The sequence below is a fragment of the Mustela lutreola genome, chromosome X, assembly GCF_030435805.1.
Source record: "Mustela lutreola isolate mMusLut2 chromosome X, mMusLut2.pri, whole genome shotgun sequence".
In the NCBI taxonomy this organism is placed as follows: domain Eukaryota; kingdom Metazoa; phylum Chordata; class Mammalia; order Carnivora; family Mustelidae; genus Mustela; species Mustela lutreola.
The window spans coordinates 6,609,234-6,625,833 of NC_081308.1; the positions used below are offsets into that span (position 1 = coordinate 6,609,234).

At 51.3% G+C, this 16,600-nt stretch overlaps 1 protein-coding gene across 4 annotated transcripts in view; it reads left to right on the forward strand.

Moving 5' to 3' along the window:
• WWC3 (WWC family member 3) overlaps nt 1–16,600 on the forward strand; it is a 111,029-nt gene that overhangs the window by 66,279 nt on the left and 28,150 nt on the right. For all 4 annotated transcript variants that reach the window (XR_009349769.1, XM_059156462.1, XM_059156464.1 and 1 more), the window contains 3 exons: nt 1,324–1,470; nt 4,249–4,322; nt 14,926–15,168. Coding sequence is in view for 3 of the 4 variants with exons in the window: in XM_059156462.1 (XP_059012445.1) it covers nt 1,324–1,470; nt 4,249–4,322; nt 14,926–15,168 (464 nt within the window). In the remaining variant the exon portion in view is untranslated. The remainder of the gene's footprint in view (nt 1–1,323; nt 1,471–4,248; nt 4,323–14,925; nt 15,169–16,600) is intronic.

A 16,600-nucleotide genomic window follows, 5' to 3' on the forward strand; every position in this document is an offset into this window, starting at 1 on the left:
CTTGGTCCTGGGGTGCACTCCGGTGCTTCTGTTACGGCTTTCATTTTTTGCTCAACGCCCCGAGTGCCTGGTAGGCGCGTGTCTGGATTCTGCCGAAGGACATGTGAAGCAGAGCTCGGACTTGTGGCCCAAAGGAGACAGGTGCGCACATAACTGCCTTGCACGGCAGTGCTTCCGAAGTCAAGGTCAGGAGACTTGTGGAGTGTCCCCACAGTGGTTGTTCAACTGCCCATTACTGGGCACTACACCAGGCCTGCTAGATTAAGGCTCTGGAGGTACGACCCACCAGTCGGTATTTTCAGGTGCCCTCCCAGGTCACGAGAGGTAAATGGTCAACGGTTCAATTTTCTCTAGGCGCTGGTGGCAGGAAGAGCTCCTGCCACTGACTGCAGCCTCTGAGGGCAGCGTTGGACAAGGTGCGGTGTGGTCGTCCCCCATTTAATCTAAGCCCAAACTCCGGGGCTGAACCAGGTGGTAATCCACCGTGGGGGTTTGGAGGACTTGCCCCAGGAGGTTGAACTAACTTTTCTGCCTTGGCCTTTCCAAGTGTGCTGAGCTGGGGCAAGCCACCCACTTGTCTCGAGTGGCTCCCCACCGGGGACACTTATAGAATTTCCATAAGAAGCTCCAGACCCCAGCGTCCTCTTTGAGAAGCTCCTGGGAGAGGCCTGGGCAACATCTTCTCTAGGAAAATCCAAGAAGTTGTTCTGTCTTTTATGACCTTAACAGTACTGGCCCATTTCAGCATGCCTCCATCTGGATCCAGAGCCAGCTATGCATGTCATGCTGCACCTGTGCGTTCTGGTGTCTATGGAAACGTCTGCTGGAGAGAGATATATTCCAGAGTCTTCTAGAAAATTGTAGAAAATTGTAGTTCTTTTTTACTTCCACCCAAAGGAGTTACGTACACAAGGAGATACAGTTACTCTAGTTTCTGGTACACTAACATCCATATGCGAGGACTCTTGACCATGTAGAATTACGACTGAAAAATCAGGCTCTAAAAATACATAAACCTCACCTGGGAGTGGTTTTCCTTTTGTGTGGTGTATTGAAATCTCAAGGCGGCATTCATCTCTGTCAGACTCATTTATCGATGCAACATTTTGGATGGCAGTGCTCCGCCCATTTTATCGAGGTACAGTTGACAGATAAAGTTTTAGAAATTTAAGGCGTTCCACCTGATGACTTGCTATACACATAGAAGGTGGAATGATGACCACGATGAGGTTCGTTAACACACCCATCGCCTCACATCGGTTAGGGTTAGAAAGTTTCTATCACACACAAAGAACTCAAGTAACTCGTTTCCTTCTGTTGCAGAGTCTGGCCAAGCTGACCGATGGCTTCAGGAATAGCTTTTCTCTCAGCGACCCTCCGCAAGACTTCCCTCACAATCCAGGTGTGCCCGGCGATTCCTTACCTCAGCAGTTCTGCGATGCTGGGTCTCAGACTGACATCATTGGAGAGGTACGCCAAGAACGGAGCCACGAGCCGAGGGTGCCAGGACAGAAAAGAGCTGGTTTTGTGCTGCCATCACTCATTTGTTTGATTTTGCCACTTTCTCTTCAGAAATGTTTTCCCTTTTGTGCCATTACATTTGAAGGAAAAATCCAGCTGTAAAGACTCCATGACCTGGAAGGCAATTGAATTGCTTGTTACCTCTGACCTTGTGATTTGGGTTCTTTAAAACAGCAGACTCCTGAGAATTGAGTTTAGATGTGTGTGTGTGTGTGTGTGTGTGTGTGTTAAGATTTTTTTATTCAGAGAGAGGAGGAGTGTGGGGGTGGGGGGCGCAGAGGGAATGGAAAAACTTAAGTAGACTCCACGCTGAGTGGATCATGACCTGAGCCAAAGGCAGTCGCCCAGCCAGCTGAGCCACCCCAGGTGCCCCTCCATGTCCTTTCGTTAGACGAGGGGATAGAGGTGCCAAGTTCCCAGAGGTCATGTGGCCAGGGAGAGGCAGGTCTTCCTGGGTTTGAATTGACATCTCTGAAGCCTAAACACCTGTGCTTTCTTCTGCATCACACACTTGTAAAAAAGTGTATTGAAAGGCTGAACTGGATTGGTTGGCTATTGCTGCATAACCAATTACTCCAGAACCTAGCATCTTAAAGATTTTCTTTACCTATTTGACAGAGAGAGATCACAAGCAGGCAGAGAGAAAGAGAGGGAAGCAGGCTCCCCGCTGAGCAGAGAGCCTGATGCGGGACTTGATCCCAGAACCCTGAGATCATGGCCTGAGCCAAAGGCGTGGCCCAACCCCTGAGCCACCCAGGGACTCCAGAACCTAACGCCTTTATTATTTCAGACTTACACCATAGCTCAGGAGTCTGGGCAGGGTCCTCTGCCTCAGGGGCTCTCCCAAAACTGCCAGTGAGGAGTCACCCGGGGCTGGGGTCTCATCTGAGGCCTCAACTGGGGAAGGGGCCACTCTGAAGCTCACATGACTGTTGGCAGGATTCACTTCCTCATAGGTTGCTGGACGGAGGGCTCTGCTTCTTTACCGTACAGACCTCTCCGGCACAGTAGCTCGCTTCATCAAAGTGTGCAAACTGAGAGTCTGTTGGCAAGATGGAAGTTACTATCTTTTATAATGGAATCACAGAAATGGCTTCCCGTTATCTTCCCATCATGTGTTGTATTCTACTGGTTACAGTCAAGGGCATTCTCAAGGGGATTTCACATGGGGTGAGTCCCAAAAGGCAGAGACCATTGGGGACAATCTTAGACACTTGCGCAACTGACTTCGTTCTCACTTCCATGCTATATGACTATACTGGAACCTGTTGAATCCATTGGGCCGTAGGTTTCTCCTTTTTTGACCAAGATGTCCATTTTGTTCTCAAAGAAGAGTGCAAACACAGACCTTAGAGATCTATAGACAGCATTGAGAAGAGTGGTTTTTTTTTTTTTTTTTTTAAAGATTTTGTTTATTTATTTGAGAGAGGGAGAGAGAGTGAGAGCATGAGAGGGGAGAAGGTCAGAGGGAGAAGCTCTGCAGAGCGAGGAGCCCAATGTGGGACTTGATCCCGGGACTCCAGGATCATGACCTGAGCTGAAGGCAGTGGCTTAACCGAGCCACCCAGGTACCTGAGAAGAGGTTCTAAGAAACGACATTTCTTGGTCTTGATGAGCTCAGGGTGATGAGGTGACAAGTAGCCATTTCCAGTGTAGACAGTTTCTGGAGGTGTGATGTTATAGCCTAAAGATATTTATGTTAAGGAAACCGTGGAGAAGGGCTTTGGACAAGGCTGTTAAAATGTGCACGATGGTGACCCATCTCACTGGAGAGCACTTGCTCCACCCCTCATTCAAAGCAATAAAGATGTAGAGAAATTCCTATTGACTTATATCAAAATTGGTATCAATAAATTTAGCACTAGTCGTTCAAATAGAATATTTTCAAATGTTTGTTGACATGAGGTTACTTAAAAAAAAAAAAAAAAAAGACTTAGTGGCTATAACATGTGGTCTAGGTAAGGTCAGATCTACAGAGATAATTGATTAATGAACTAGTGTTATATGTTTCCAGGAATGAAGGGAGAGGTAACTGAGGTGAACTATAGTTACCTCCCATACAGGTCTTTTTGGTTTTGTTTTAGGAATTGTTTAGTTCAGCATAATTGGTATGAAAATATATAAGCACAGCTAGTGATCACGTCAGAGTGCTACGTTTCAGTTCCAGCTCCTGGGGTGATGGGCCCCATCAGACTCTTCCACATGCTGCTTTCCTTCCTTTTGACCTTCAGTTCTATAACATGCTACGTAACATTCCGAGGAGGCCGGTAGCCCATGTCTCATCCAGCTAGTCTGCCTTCTTCAGATCTCGCGACTTCGCACAACATTCTTCTGCATTCATTGAAGAACAAGAGAACGTACTGTACAAAATGGGATGAATATTTTTGTCTTTGTGTCAACTTCTACTGACTAATTCCCCATTTTTTTAAAACTTAATTTGTTGTTGTTGTTAAGAATTACACAATAGATGAATACATTTCCACTGTTAAAAAAAAATCTACCAGTGTTGGGAGAGCAAAGTCTTCCCAGGTCCACTCGCAGCTTCTGCCAGCCAGGGTGGTGGGCGAGCCCTGTTGGGTGTGTTTCCTTCCAGACCCTTGAGAAATGGAAATGCAAAGACAAATAAAAATATTCTCCACTGTCGCTGAAAGTTTAAATGAATTCTCTGTTTTGAAAATGTGTCTTTAATATGTCTCTTCCCCCTTTTTTTCCTTCTGTTCCGGAAAGTTTGTCTTTGATGATAAAACAAGACTTGTGGATCGTGTCAGGCTTAATTGGCAGTATGAGGAGGCCAGAAAGAGGTAAGAAGCTCCTTTCTCAAACCTCACCTTCTGCCTCCTTCCTTTCTCCCCTGGAAAGAGGTTTTGTGGAGCTCCAGGCTGGACTGTCCACTTTTTATCAGAAAGCAGTGTCTGCTAGAATGCAAAATCCACGATCTTCCTTTCTGGGTAAGGCTCTTAATGCCCGTGACAAAATTTCATGTGCATTTAAGATGCGTAATTCTCACTATTGTGGACGGTTCTGAAGCCATGACTGAAAAAAGACGGAGACTTCTCAGCTTCCGTCTCCACCCCCCGCCCGCCCTGCCTCCCGCCCAGCCACCGTCCCTCAGATCTGCTTCAACAGAATTGCCTTATCTTTTATATATGTCGTTTCTAACTGCAGAGGTTAATGGAAACAGTCACATATCTTGGTTTAAAAGACAGTTTAATAAGGACCAGGTCAGCAGGTGCTCGCGGTTCCTCGGCCGCGGGACTCGGGTGGAGAGCATCGCAGCCTTTTCTGTTGACTTTCGCTGTAAATCATCCGCCTTTGGAGAATGGAGACTTGAGCCTGTCTGTACATGTTCAGAATTTGTCTTCTGTCCCCCTCTCCCAGCCCTAAGCATCGGACAAGGGCAGAATGGATGCAGCGCGGAGCGCTCGCGGGCAGGCTGGGTTTGTGGCACATCCTGTTCCTCCCCGCCTCTGCAGGACCCTGGTTCCCGTATTCTGACCCTGCCCTAGCTTTCGGGTCCCCTTGCTAGAAACCCTCTCTCTCTTTTGTGTCTTCTGGAAAGAGCCTTAAAACCAAATTATTTCCACATATGTGCTTCAGGAAGCTATGAAGCATGTCTTTTCAAAAAAAAGTCTTTTAGTCACATGTGAACTATTTTCTGAGAGGCTGGGGGAGAAGGAGCGCAGTGCCAGGTGGGGTCAGGGGGTCCTTTCTGGAAATGAGATAGTTGGGTCGGCTGCAGATCCTGTATCGTTCATGATGTCTGGAAATCCACTTTGTTGCCTTTTTAGAAAATGTAAAAATAGCAACAAAAGCGGATCAGATGACTCCGTGCTGGAGGGCCGGCGTGAGCGGACACGGGCTTTCTCATTGCTCGGAGCTTGAAGCTCCGCTTCTTCCTGGCTTCTCACCTCGTATCTGGGCTGGGCCTTCCGTTTCCACACGGACCACTGCCAAGTGCAATCAGCCGTGCCGCTGATCACTGTGGTCATGTTCTCCATGTGCCCCGCGTGCCTTCTCCTGAGCTCGAGGCTGTCTGTCGGGCCGTGGTCTGCTTGGAATACGCCTCTGCTCATTCTTGCGTGTTTCTGCTGGGCCGCACAGTGTGGGTGCGGGAATTTGCTGTGTCGTATTAAAATGCAGAAAATAGTTGGTTGCTATGCTTTGCGACATAATTGTTACGTGTTTTGCTGCGACATTTACTAAACATAGCAAGCGATTTCTTTGTTTTCTAGAGGTACTACGGGTACACAGTGAGTAACCTTTTAAATGCTGAGACAGCGCTATTTCAGGATGCCCAGGACCTTGTTAGGAATTGCACGCAGCTGCGGGGGTGGAGGGGGCAAGACCCAGGTGGGCCAGAAATGCCGTTCTGGGCTCCATTGGCCACATTTAAATATCAGGTACCCACGTGGAGATGTCCTGGATTGGCTTGCACAAGCACGACGTTTCTTTTTCCCATTAGCACAGTGGTTCCCACCGGGCAGAGCGGAGGAGAGGGGACTCTATCCCTAGGGGACTCTGGCCGCGTCCTGAGGCAGGTTTGGTTGTTACAGCTCTGGGGGACCTGCTCGGCCGCTGCTTGGCATATTACGGCGCACTGGCTGGCCCCACACAGAGAACGAACCCCCGTATATCACCAGTGCCGAGGCCGAGAACCCCTGCTCTGGCTGGAGGACTGTGGTGCCTCAGCGGGGCCATCCCCACAGGATTTCCTGCTGGCCTCCATGTATGGGTGACCCCACTAGATTCATCCGCACCCCCCAGCAGTGGGCAGAGGAGCTGCTGGGAGAATGGGAGATTGTACTCCTGTCTGTGCCGTATCTAACCTTGTTCTGGACATTTCAGAAAAGACAGTGTGCTTTATGCGATGCGATGACGGATGGTCTTCAGCCTGTTCGGGAGATAAACTCCTCCCCAACTAACAAGAACATGTCGGTCTATCAGTGGCTCTGCCTGCGGGTGACGACCTCTCGCTACCCCACCCCAGGACCTGCTGGGGCTGTGCGTGCGCGTGTGTGCGCACTTTTGTTTTCCTCTTCGTCTTTATTATAAAAATAGTACATGAGTACATTGTTTTTGTCGCAGGCGCGCACAGCGGAGACCACCCACTTCCCCTTCTCTGATGCCGCTTCCTACCCTTCGTGGTTTGGTGTGACACCTTCCAGGCTTTGACCTAAACATTTGAATAAAGGAAGCCCATGTAGTTAAACGGAGGATGTGATGGGCATCTGGCTTAGAGTGCACAGCCCTCCCTCCGTGCACAGGCATCTTAGACGGGGTGTAGTTCCTCCCTTTCACAAACAGCGCACATCTCTTCACAGGCCCCAGCCTCGCAGAAATGACTGTTTCCTCGGACTGATACTTAGTGATGAAATGTACAGATCTTAACGCGCATATGTTGAAAGGTTTCGGAGGGGCGCCTGGGCAGCTAAGTTGGTCAAGCGTCTGACTCTTGATCTCAGCTCAGGTCTTTATCTCAGGGTCCTGAGTTCGAGCCCCACGTGAAGCCTATTTTTTAAAAAAAAAGAAAGTTTTGATAGATAACCCCACATTGCCTTCCAGAATGACTTAGCCACGCTGCACTGCCACCAACGCCAATTAAACATCTTTATTCTTTGTCAGTTTTACTAGAGTAACAGGCAGAGACCTTCTCTCAGTTGTCATGTGCTTCTCCCTTGTGTGAGTGGTGCATTTCCTCGTGCTGGTCAACATAATTTTGTGTGATTTTTGATTCTTTTAATTTCTGGGTCTGAATTCTTTTTTCTAGACAAGTGATCCTTTCAAAACATGTTAGATGCTGTCATTCCCCTGTTCCACATGGCCCTCGAGCCTTGAAGGAGGCTGCTTTTGCTCCCCAGGGAACAGTTTCGGTCCTCAGGACTAGCGACAGGGCACTGCCGGCAGCCAGTGGGTGGAGCCCAGGAGGCTGCTGACCAGCCCACAATGCACAGGGTGGCCTCACAGCAAAGACTTCAGCCCCCCGGGGTGTCAGTAGTGCTTCAGCTGAGAAACCTTACTCTTGGCCTTCTTCTTTTACTTCTAAAGCCCTACTGTGAGGAGCCAGTTTTCCACTAACCCCGGGCATTAGCCCGCTCCCTTCCGTGTTCTCCCTTGCCTGGTTGTGGACAGACACACTGGGTCTCCAGCCTACCAGGCACACTCCTGACTTAGTGCCCAGAGTTGGCAGAATCACGGCCCCCTCAAGGTGTTCACGTCCCAGTGCTCAGAACCTGGTGGCTGTGTTGCCTTCCGTGGCAGAAGACACTTTGCAGATGGGATTACGTTAAGGACCTCGAGATCGGTGATAGTTCCGGAGGACCCAAGGGGGCTCAGTGTCGTCACTAGGGCCCTTAGAAGAGGGACAGTCTGGAAGGAGATGTGAGGAGGGAAGCAGAGAGCAGAGAGGCATGGGCCACAAGCCAAGGCCTGGGGGCAGCCCTGAGAAATGCCAGTGCCATGGATTCTTCCCTGGAGCCTCTAGAAGGATCACAGCCCTGCCCACCCATTTTGGCCTTTGGACTTCTGAGCTCTAAGATGATGGTGTGTGCGGTTTGAAGGCACCGGGTCTGTAGGCTTCTGTTACAGCAGCACGAGGACACCCGCACCGTGCTCTGGGCCTTCGCTGTTTCCTCTCCTACGGGTGGAATACTTGGTCTCAAGTCGGTCAGGTGGCTTCTGCTCTCCTCTTGGTCCCCTTGTCGGAGATGCTTCCTTGATTGTCCGGAATGAAGTAGCCTGCCCCATTCCCGCCCCCATCACCCCGATGCTCCCAGAAGATGTGACCACCTAACCCATTCTCTGCGTGAGTGTTTTCTCTTTTATCATCTGTTTTTCCCTCCGAGAGCGTAAACCACACAAGGGCCGGGAGTTTTGTCTGTTTAGGTCATTGCTGTGATTCCAGTAGCTGAACACCACTGAATAGCTATTGGATGAGTAGATAAAGGCCCCGTCCCGACGTACTTGCTGTCTGGCCCTTGCTTCCGGCAGCAGGCAGGCGGAAGGCGTCCTGGCAGCCCAGGGCAGCTCCAGGTGGACGGCGCTGCTCTTGGGTCCCTTCCCCAAGGCCCACGTCCTGATGGGAGCCTTGAGGTACTTCTCCTTGAGCTGAGGAGAGAAAAGGCATCAAGACGTGCCTGTCTCTAGGGATCTAACAGGTGGGGAAGGTCTCTCCATTTCAAGAACCGTGCTTGCAGGATCTGTAATCACACCAGGCTCAGCTTACAGCTCTTGGGCCTTCATGGACATTTGAAGAGGCTTGTGATCTTGACTCTTTCTATAATGATTTCTCTTCCTGGGTGTTGGAGGAGATGGCATTGGCACTACACCCTGAAGGATGCTGGGATTCTGGGTGCCTGTGCATTTGGGGAGCAGGGAGCAGGGTGGAAAGTTGTGCGATCGCAAGTCTCCGAGGAGGTGGGGGGTCGGTCTGCGGCAGCGGGACAGGCTTGTCGTTGCAGAACGAAGGCGAGCGGGGATGGGGACGGAAGAGGCTGCGAGCAGGGAGGCGGGACCGCATCATGGCAGACCACTGGTGCCTTGGAAAGGAGTTGAAATTGCTGGGCATTCTAGGACCTTTGAGTCGGGAATGTTCAGTGTGAGCCGTCCCAGTGGGGAGATGTCCAAGAGGGCAGTGGGAGGTACCGTCTGGGAATCTTCGGCATCTAGGTGATACTGATGTCGCAGGGTGGCAGAGCTCACCTTGGGAGAGAGCGTGCACTGGAAAAGGAAGAGAATTCACGGTTGAATCGTAAGAAAGTCCCATAGCTATTGGCCTAGTGAGAGTGAATTTGCCGGAGAGGGGAACAAAAAGTCCTAGAGAGCCTGGCTAGGAGTGAGCAGAAGAGAAGAAGAGGTAAAACCTCAGAAGATACTCCCCTGCGGGGACCCCCAGCGATGGAGGAGATACTGGCAAAGGGCGAAGGACAGACCGACGACCTCCTTCCCAAGCACTGCTCCGAAGTGTCCCTGTTCCACCGCGGTCCACCGTGCACAGGGCAAAGGAGCGCAGTGACGGGTTTTTATCACGCGGATTGGCTTTTTTTTTCCATTTAAAGAACTCTTGTTCTGATCATTTTTTTCCCCTGTTAAAATACCTTCCTCTTACAAAATGATGATGATAGTTGATGTGAGTAGGTTTTTTGCAAAATCTCTACTTGGGAAAATAAAAAGTCAGCTGCCCTTCATCAGCCCCTCCCCCCGTGTGACGTGGATGGCGCTCCCTGGAGCCTAAAGGAGGCGAACAGCCCCAAAGAGAAAGTTCTCAGAGGCCCACTTCGTGGCCGAGGATCACTTAGAAGGTGGATCTGGAGTTTGGATGATGAGTTGCTGTTCTCATTGGACTTGAAGCTGCTTTAAAATGTCTGTGGAGCGTTCTTGTCAGCAGAGCCCCCCCTCTGTCCAGCAAGGCTGTTGATCGCGGTGCCCTCTGTGGGGCACCTGTGGTTCTGCTCCCCTGAGGTGGCTGCAGGGCACCTTTCCAGACCCCGCGGAGTAATTCGATTTTGCCTCTAGTTACTGAAGTGAGTTTTTCTAGATCTGGCTTGATCTGGTGAGCGAGTGAGCGCCTGCCTTGTAACCTACTCGGCTGTTGGTCACACAGTTGCCCGCTGCACCTGGGAAGGCGCTCTGCTGGCCACACCTTGGAGCCGTGGTCAGGACAGCCTCACGTCCCCACCCCTCTGTAGACATGTGACATTAGGGAGGTTCATTCCTCCACGAGAAGTTCAGCTTGCCTACCCTCCGCAGAACCTCCTGGGCTTTACCACTTCTAAGCTGGGAGTGTGTGGGGGGGTGTGTATTTCAGAGATGTCTCCCTTGCATGTCTAGATTTGAGATGGTTTTTCAGAGTCGTGAAATTGTCAACATGCAGTGTTCTGGACAACGAGAAGTATCAGGATGTATTCAGATCTAAAGGAAGTTTGTGGAAGTGGGACTCATAATTCCAAGTGGTGGTGATTCCTAGAGAATTCCCTCGACCAAACTGCCACTCTCGTGATGACTGGTTTTGTGTTTTCAGCCCCGGCTCATGTGAAATGTACCAAACAAGTGCTTCTTTGTTTCCCTTCGGGAAGTCACTTTGGATTCTCAAGGCAGACCTTATGATTGGAATATTTTCACATTATTGGTTAAAAATTTTAGAATTTTTCTTTTTTTTTTTTTTTTTTTTTTTAAAGATTTTATTTATCTGAGAGAGAGTGAGAAAGAAAGCATGAGAGCAGAATGAGGAGCTGGTGGAGAAGCAGGCTCCCTGTTGAGCAGGGAGCCTGATGCGGGGCTCGATCCCAGGACCCCAGGATCTCTTGACCTAAGCCGAAGGCAGACACTTCATCAACTGAGCCACCTGGGCACCCCAAAATTTTTTAGAATTTTTCAAAGCCAGTTTGGAAGAGCAAGGCTTGAACCAATCCCGGTGACACAGATAGTTCCTTATTTTTAACCTAAGAGCACTTGTTCCAGAACTGTGCACAAACTGTAGCTGTTTCCATAGCAACACTCACAGTCCAGCTAGGAACAAAACATATGGCCCATCCAGTTTCTCTGTGTCTTAGCATGTGTTGCCAGGATGGGTCCTGCTGTTCCTCCGCTGTCCGGAATCAGTGTCCTGTTAAGGTTCCAGTCGGCTCGACATTTAACTCAGTCAGTAATTTTATCACCCACCTGACCTCAATCTTAGCTGAGGATTTCTTAAACTTCTGCTGTTCACTTACATGGATATTTACAAAAAGAAAACTAAAGAGAGAAAGCATAAGCAGTATCAAATCTGTAGCTGTGATTGAAATCTGAAGGCACATGTCTCGAGGCTGACACCGTGTCCCAGAATGTGGCCGTGCCGTCCTGCCATGTCTCATAGCCATCAGATGGGACCGTGGCTTGCCTGGAGTTCTGTCTCCCTTCCAGAAAGCAGCCATATTTTAGGAACACGCAAAATTATATGGTAGACTGCAGACTTTAGGTATAAATTTAAATAATTAAGGATTATTTTAGATATATAAAATATATCTCAAAACTGTGTTATATTAGAAGTGCATTTTTTACAGTAAAAATGCAAATCACATTTAGGATTTCCGTGTGAATTGTGAGGGTCTCAGTAGTTTCTGCAGCATCAATGCAGGTTTCCATTCATGGTTGAATGGTGCCTGGGTTGTAGCAGGAAACCTGTTCAGGGAAACACAGTGAGGGAGAATGATTCCTCTTTTACTTCTGCCTGCATCAAAGCTGCTCGGGGGATCGAATTTGGAGATCACATAATAAATATGAAACCTGAATGCTTGATTTAAGGATGTGCTTTTGCTTCTTCTCTGTCATGAGCACACGGACATACATTTTAAAGCTTTTAAAGGCATTTGCAAGAGGTTATGTATCTTCTGCTAATCCTGATGCACGAAGTGTCGTCCTTACGGATGGCTTGTTTCCAGGCCAGCAGCAGAGTAGACGAGGCACACGGCGTCACAGGCAAAGCCGGCTTGTCTGTCCCATGGTGAATGCACGAGAAGTCACTGAAGGAATCCTTCTAGAGCTTTTGGCTTCCAGTGCAGACAGACAGGACGTATGTGCCTCACCCCCGAATGTCTGCATCTGGAGTGTGGCTGTACGGAAGGAAATGGCACTTGGCAATATCTCTCTGTGTTCTTCTAGAGTCACAGCTCTGGGACGACCATGCACTCATTTGCATCCTTGTGAGATTTAATTATGTGAACAAGCACTCCTCTTCAGCATAGAAACGCTTACCCCATGATCAGCACAGCCCGAACAGCTTTTCCGGGTGGGCCACACGAAGTCGGTTTTGTCCTAATCTTGTCTGTTCTGCCAAGGTGGTCCCTTGCCGTGTGTCTGTGCGTACTTGTCCCGTAAGCCGTGCACTGTCACGGTACACTGGGTGTCACTTGGGCCACTGTGCTATTTGTCTTGTCCTTCGGTGGACAGACCTTTTGAAGTTGGCCCTTCGCCTCTCTTCCCACCTATAATTCTTCTCTTCCTGCATTCTGTTTTTCTGGTAGCGGATATGACTTGAAATTTGCCTGGGAAGAAGAGGATTATCTAGGGCTGCATCTCCTGCCCCCCTCGGCAGCTTGAATGCTTGTAGAACGGCAGCTGACCAGCACCGGGCCGGCTCACGTGAAATCTTGATCACCTCCCGTGTACACCTCAGAAAACTCACAGGGAGTGCTTTTAAAAACGTGGGCGCCTGTAGCATGTGAATGAGAATTAGTATATGTTACAGAATAATACCACCAATGTCAGCCGGGTTCAGAGAGGCTTTCCTGCGGCTTGTTCGGATAAATGACATGAAAAATTATGAGGACACAATGGATTTGCTCAGTGTTGTTCTTCTCTTTCACATTCATTCCTTACTCTTGACTTGTCTTGATCTCCAGTAGAACGTTCCAGAAATTTCATTGGGTATAATGTCTGATTTGGCACCAACTTATTTATGGGCCGACTCGGAGTATGTTTTCGTTGGGCTTCAGTTATATGACCACCATAAATTTTCATTACACTAATTAGACATAGATGGATGTTCCAGCCCGCTTGGATCCCCAGTCCCGGTGAGCCGCCTCTGCCAGCAGTATTTTTCAGTGACATGATCTGGCATCATTTTCCAACACATTTTCAGGAAATTAGTTTTAAGTTGGAAAAGAACTTGCCTAATAAAGCTACTGACGTTCAACTGTTTTCGTTACCTTCTTGGGGAATTGGACTTGAGTAAATGTGCACATTTAAACTATAACTTGTATTTTTTTTTAAAGATTTTATTTCTTTGAGTCAGAGAGAGAGAGAGTGTGCAGAAGCAGGGAGGAGAGGCAAGAGGCAGAGGGAGAAGCAGGCTCCCCTCGGAACAGGGAGTCTCACGCGGGACTCGATCCCACAACCCCAAGATTGTGACCTGAGCCAAAGGCAGACGCTTAACTGACTAAGCCACCAGGCTCCCCTACTCTTATTTTTTTATTTTACTTTTTTACCATTGGTGTCCTCGATGGGTTTGGTACTTGAAGAAGGTGTCTTACCCAGCGCTCCAGCCAGGCTGCCCAGTCCCCATGCTCCTGTCTAGCTCGAGAGGAGCCTGAGCTGCTGCGGGGCTGGCCCCCAGGCTCCAACACGTGGGCCAGCACCCGCTGATTGCTGGTATCTGCAGGGAGCACAGCACTGAGAAGGATTCTGAGGTCCGGACCTAGTGGGCAGGATGCCAGCTTCGATGAGTTTGTGTGTCTGGCGCAGGGGACACGGTGGTGGCAGGAGTGCTCCCGCCATTCCTGTCGTAGTGAGGATCGTCAGCCGGGAGCCTAACGCAGGCCCCTAAGAGCTCTACGGTCAGTTAGCACCCAGCAGGCCAGGCCGGGCTGCCTGAAAGCAGAGGGTTTTCAAACCGAAGTGAGGGTCAGAAGTACCTGGTACTTGTTAAAGCCCAGGTTGCCCATCCCCATCCCCAGAGTGTTGCGTTCAACAGCCCTCGAGCGGTACCCCACGTTTCCATTTGTAGCAGAGGTCCTGGTAACGCAGAGGCTGCCTGCCGGTCAGGGATCGCACTTTGAGAATCACTGTCTTAGAGGCTACAGGGCCATGCACCCCTGCTGCTTCCCTGTCTTCACAGCTCTCTGTGGCCCGAAAGGAGTCCCTGGGTTTTGTTTTGGGGGCACATACGCCAGCATCTGCCCTCCATAGCGCCGGGCTCAGGGGGAGTCTGGCGTCCCTCGTTTCTGTCTGAAAACAGATAGCCCTCCTAGACAGCCCCACTTCAACTTGAAGGGCTGAAACCATTCTCCTCCACCCGTGAAAGGCTGCTCTGAAAATATAAGCCACATCCATCTCATTTAATCTGCATTTGGCAACAACTCAGGACACAAAGCCACGCTGCCTGTGTGCCAAGCAAACAGACAGAAGGTAGCGTGGGTCACCGGGCACTCCGGGGTTTCTGTTCCAGAGCCCTGTGCTGGGGGCACTGCTCTCCCGTCCAGGTGCTGTTGCCAGTTAGGCCCGGCAGAGCAGGCAGGAAGCCAGAAGCATCCCTCGGGGATCCAGCACTGTGTTTAGCTCCTGATGATGGCAGGTGGGGAGAGAGGAGATGCTTCCGTCCTGCTCTGCGTCAGTGCGGTGGAGGAAAGCACGGATTGGAACAGCACGGGGCCTGGGGTGTGGAGGAGCCGAACTTCCCGTCCGTCCTTTGAGGCAGGCCTGCCATGCTTACTGCCATCCCTAGTCTCCTAGACCGGGGCAGGCGATGCAGAGGGTCTACACGTTCCTTTTATCATCCATCGTTTCCAGATGCTTTCTTTTTGTCATTTAGGGTTCACTCGGTGCAGTAATTTCCGTACTTAGCACAGGGAGTTTCCAGAATCCGTGCGATGGTGTGGAGAACGTGTGGTGCTATGTTGGCCTCATGAATCTTTCTGGGCCCGTCTCTTGCAGAGTCTCGACGATCCAGCAGCAGCTGGCCCAGCTTGAGAACGAGTCGTGGCCTGGCCTGGCGGAGGCCGACAGGGACCGGTTGCAGCTCATCAAGGAGAAGGAAGCCCTGCTCCAGGAGCTGCAGCTCATCGTCCAGCAGAGGAGGCCGGCGGAAGATGTGGCGCGGCTGGAGGCGGAGAGGAGGCGCCTGGAGGAGGAGATCCAGCGCGCCCGGGCCACGTCCGTGCAGGGCGCCACGGAAAGGTGGGCGGCCTTGCGCGGTTTCGGGAGCAAGCGGGACTCAGCACCCGGGCAAGGTCCAACCAGAAATGCGAACTCGGAGAACTAGCCCATGACCCTCGATTGGTCCTGGTCGTTAAGGCGCAGGGCATCGACTGCCTGGTGTGTTTCCTGGCGGAGCAGGTGGAAGGCGGGCGCTGGAGGGAACGCGCGCCCTCCCTGCTGCGGGAGGTGCCAGCTCTGCCCGGGCGCCCGCGGTTCCCGTTCCCTGTTCGGAAGCAGGAGGGCTTGCAGCGAGGGGAGCTGGGAGCCCCTTGCTTAGCGCCCCCCCTTCCAGCATCGGGGTGCATTCCCCTTGTCTGCGGGACGGCCGGCAGCAGGCTGGGAGGCAGGCTGTGGGCTCCGGAGAGGGAGCCCCGTTGCTGGCCCGGCCGGCGTGGCGGCGAGCCACCCCTTCGCCTCGTCTGCCACTTGGGTCTCCCCCGGGAGCTGCCAGCGGCCTGGTGCCTGCCCGCTCCCAGAGGCGTCTGTCCGCGGACCGTCTCGGGCTGTCTGTGGGCGTCGGAGGGGTGAGGCCGGCCGGCAGCCCGAGTCCTCATTGCCCGGCCTTTTGGCGTGTGCCGGGCCACTGCCTTTCATTTGCCGCGCGCGGTCCGGGGCCGTGTCGGAGGCCGGTTCTGTTCTGTGTTTCGCAGCTGTCAGGAGGGTATCTGCGGGGACCCACTGAGCTTTGGAGAGCACCCCCGGGCGATCACCCATGTGACCGTGTACTAGACCTTCACATGCGGTGTGTCAGGAGGGCTGTATGCTGTGTACATATGAGCCCTCACAGGTAGCGTGTCCCAGCTGAATCACTGCGTGCGGACCGACGCCCTCAGGGCTGTCATCTAATCACACAAGAGTTTACCCAACCGAGGTACGTGTTGGGGTTATCGATGCTTGGATAGTCATCATTAATGTCTGTGTGGTGACATTAGTGGCTGATGTCATTGCTGGCGGGAAGTGGTGGCCATGGGAGAGCCTGGCTCAAAGGAATTACAGGAGTGAGTTTTAGTTTGCTTGAGGCGATTGCATGCCCTGTCACTTCACTCAGAATAAACGCGGAGTTGATTTTGACCCTGGAAAGGGACCATGAACTGAAGTTTCCGCCTGTGCGCCTGCGCTTCCGCTCTCCCCTGGGTACTCTGTGGTGTGTGTGGGTAGGCGGGCCTGGAAGTTCGTTGGCTGGTTGTCTCTGAAGGAGGGTGGACTCTGTCCGGCAAATGCCCCCTGCTGCTCAAGACCCCACATGCATGCACCCTTGACTGTTTTGGCCCTCGCCACGTGGAAATCCCAGCACACATGAGTGCCGGGGTCCCAGGGTACAAATCCACAGAACCCCATGGAGCTGGTGGGACTCTCGGTGCCCGGGTTCAGGGACTGGGTTGGCCAAGCTCATCCAGCTGATGGAGTCTCT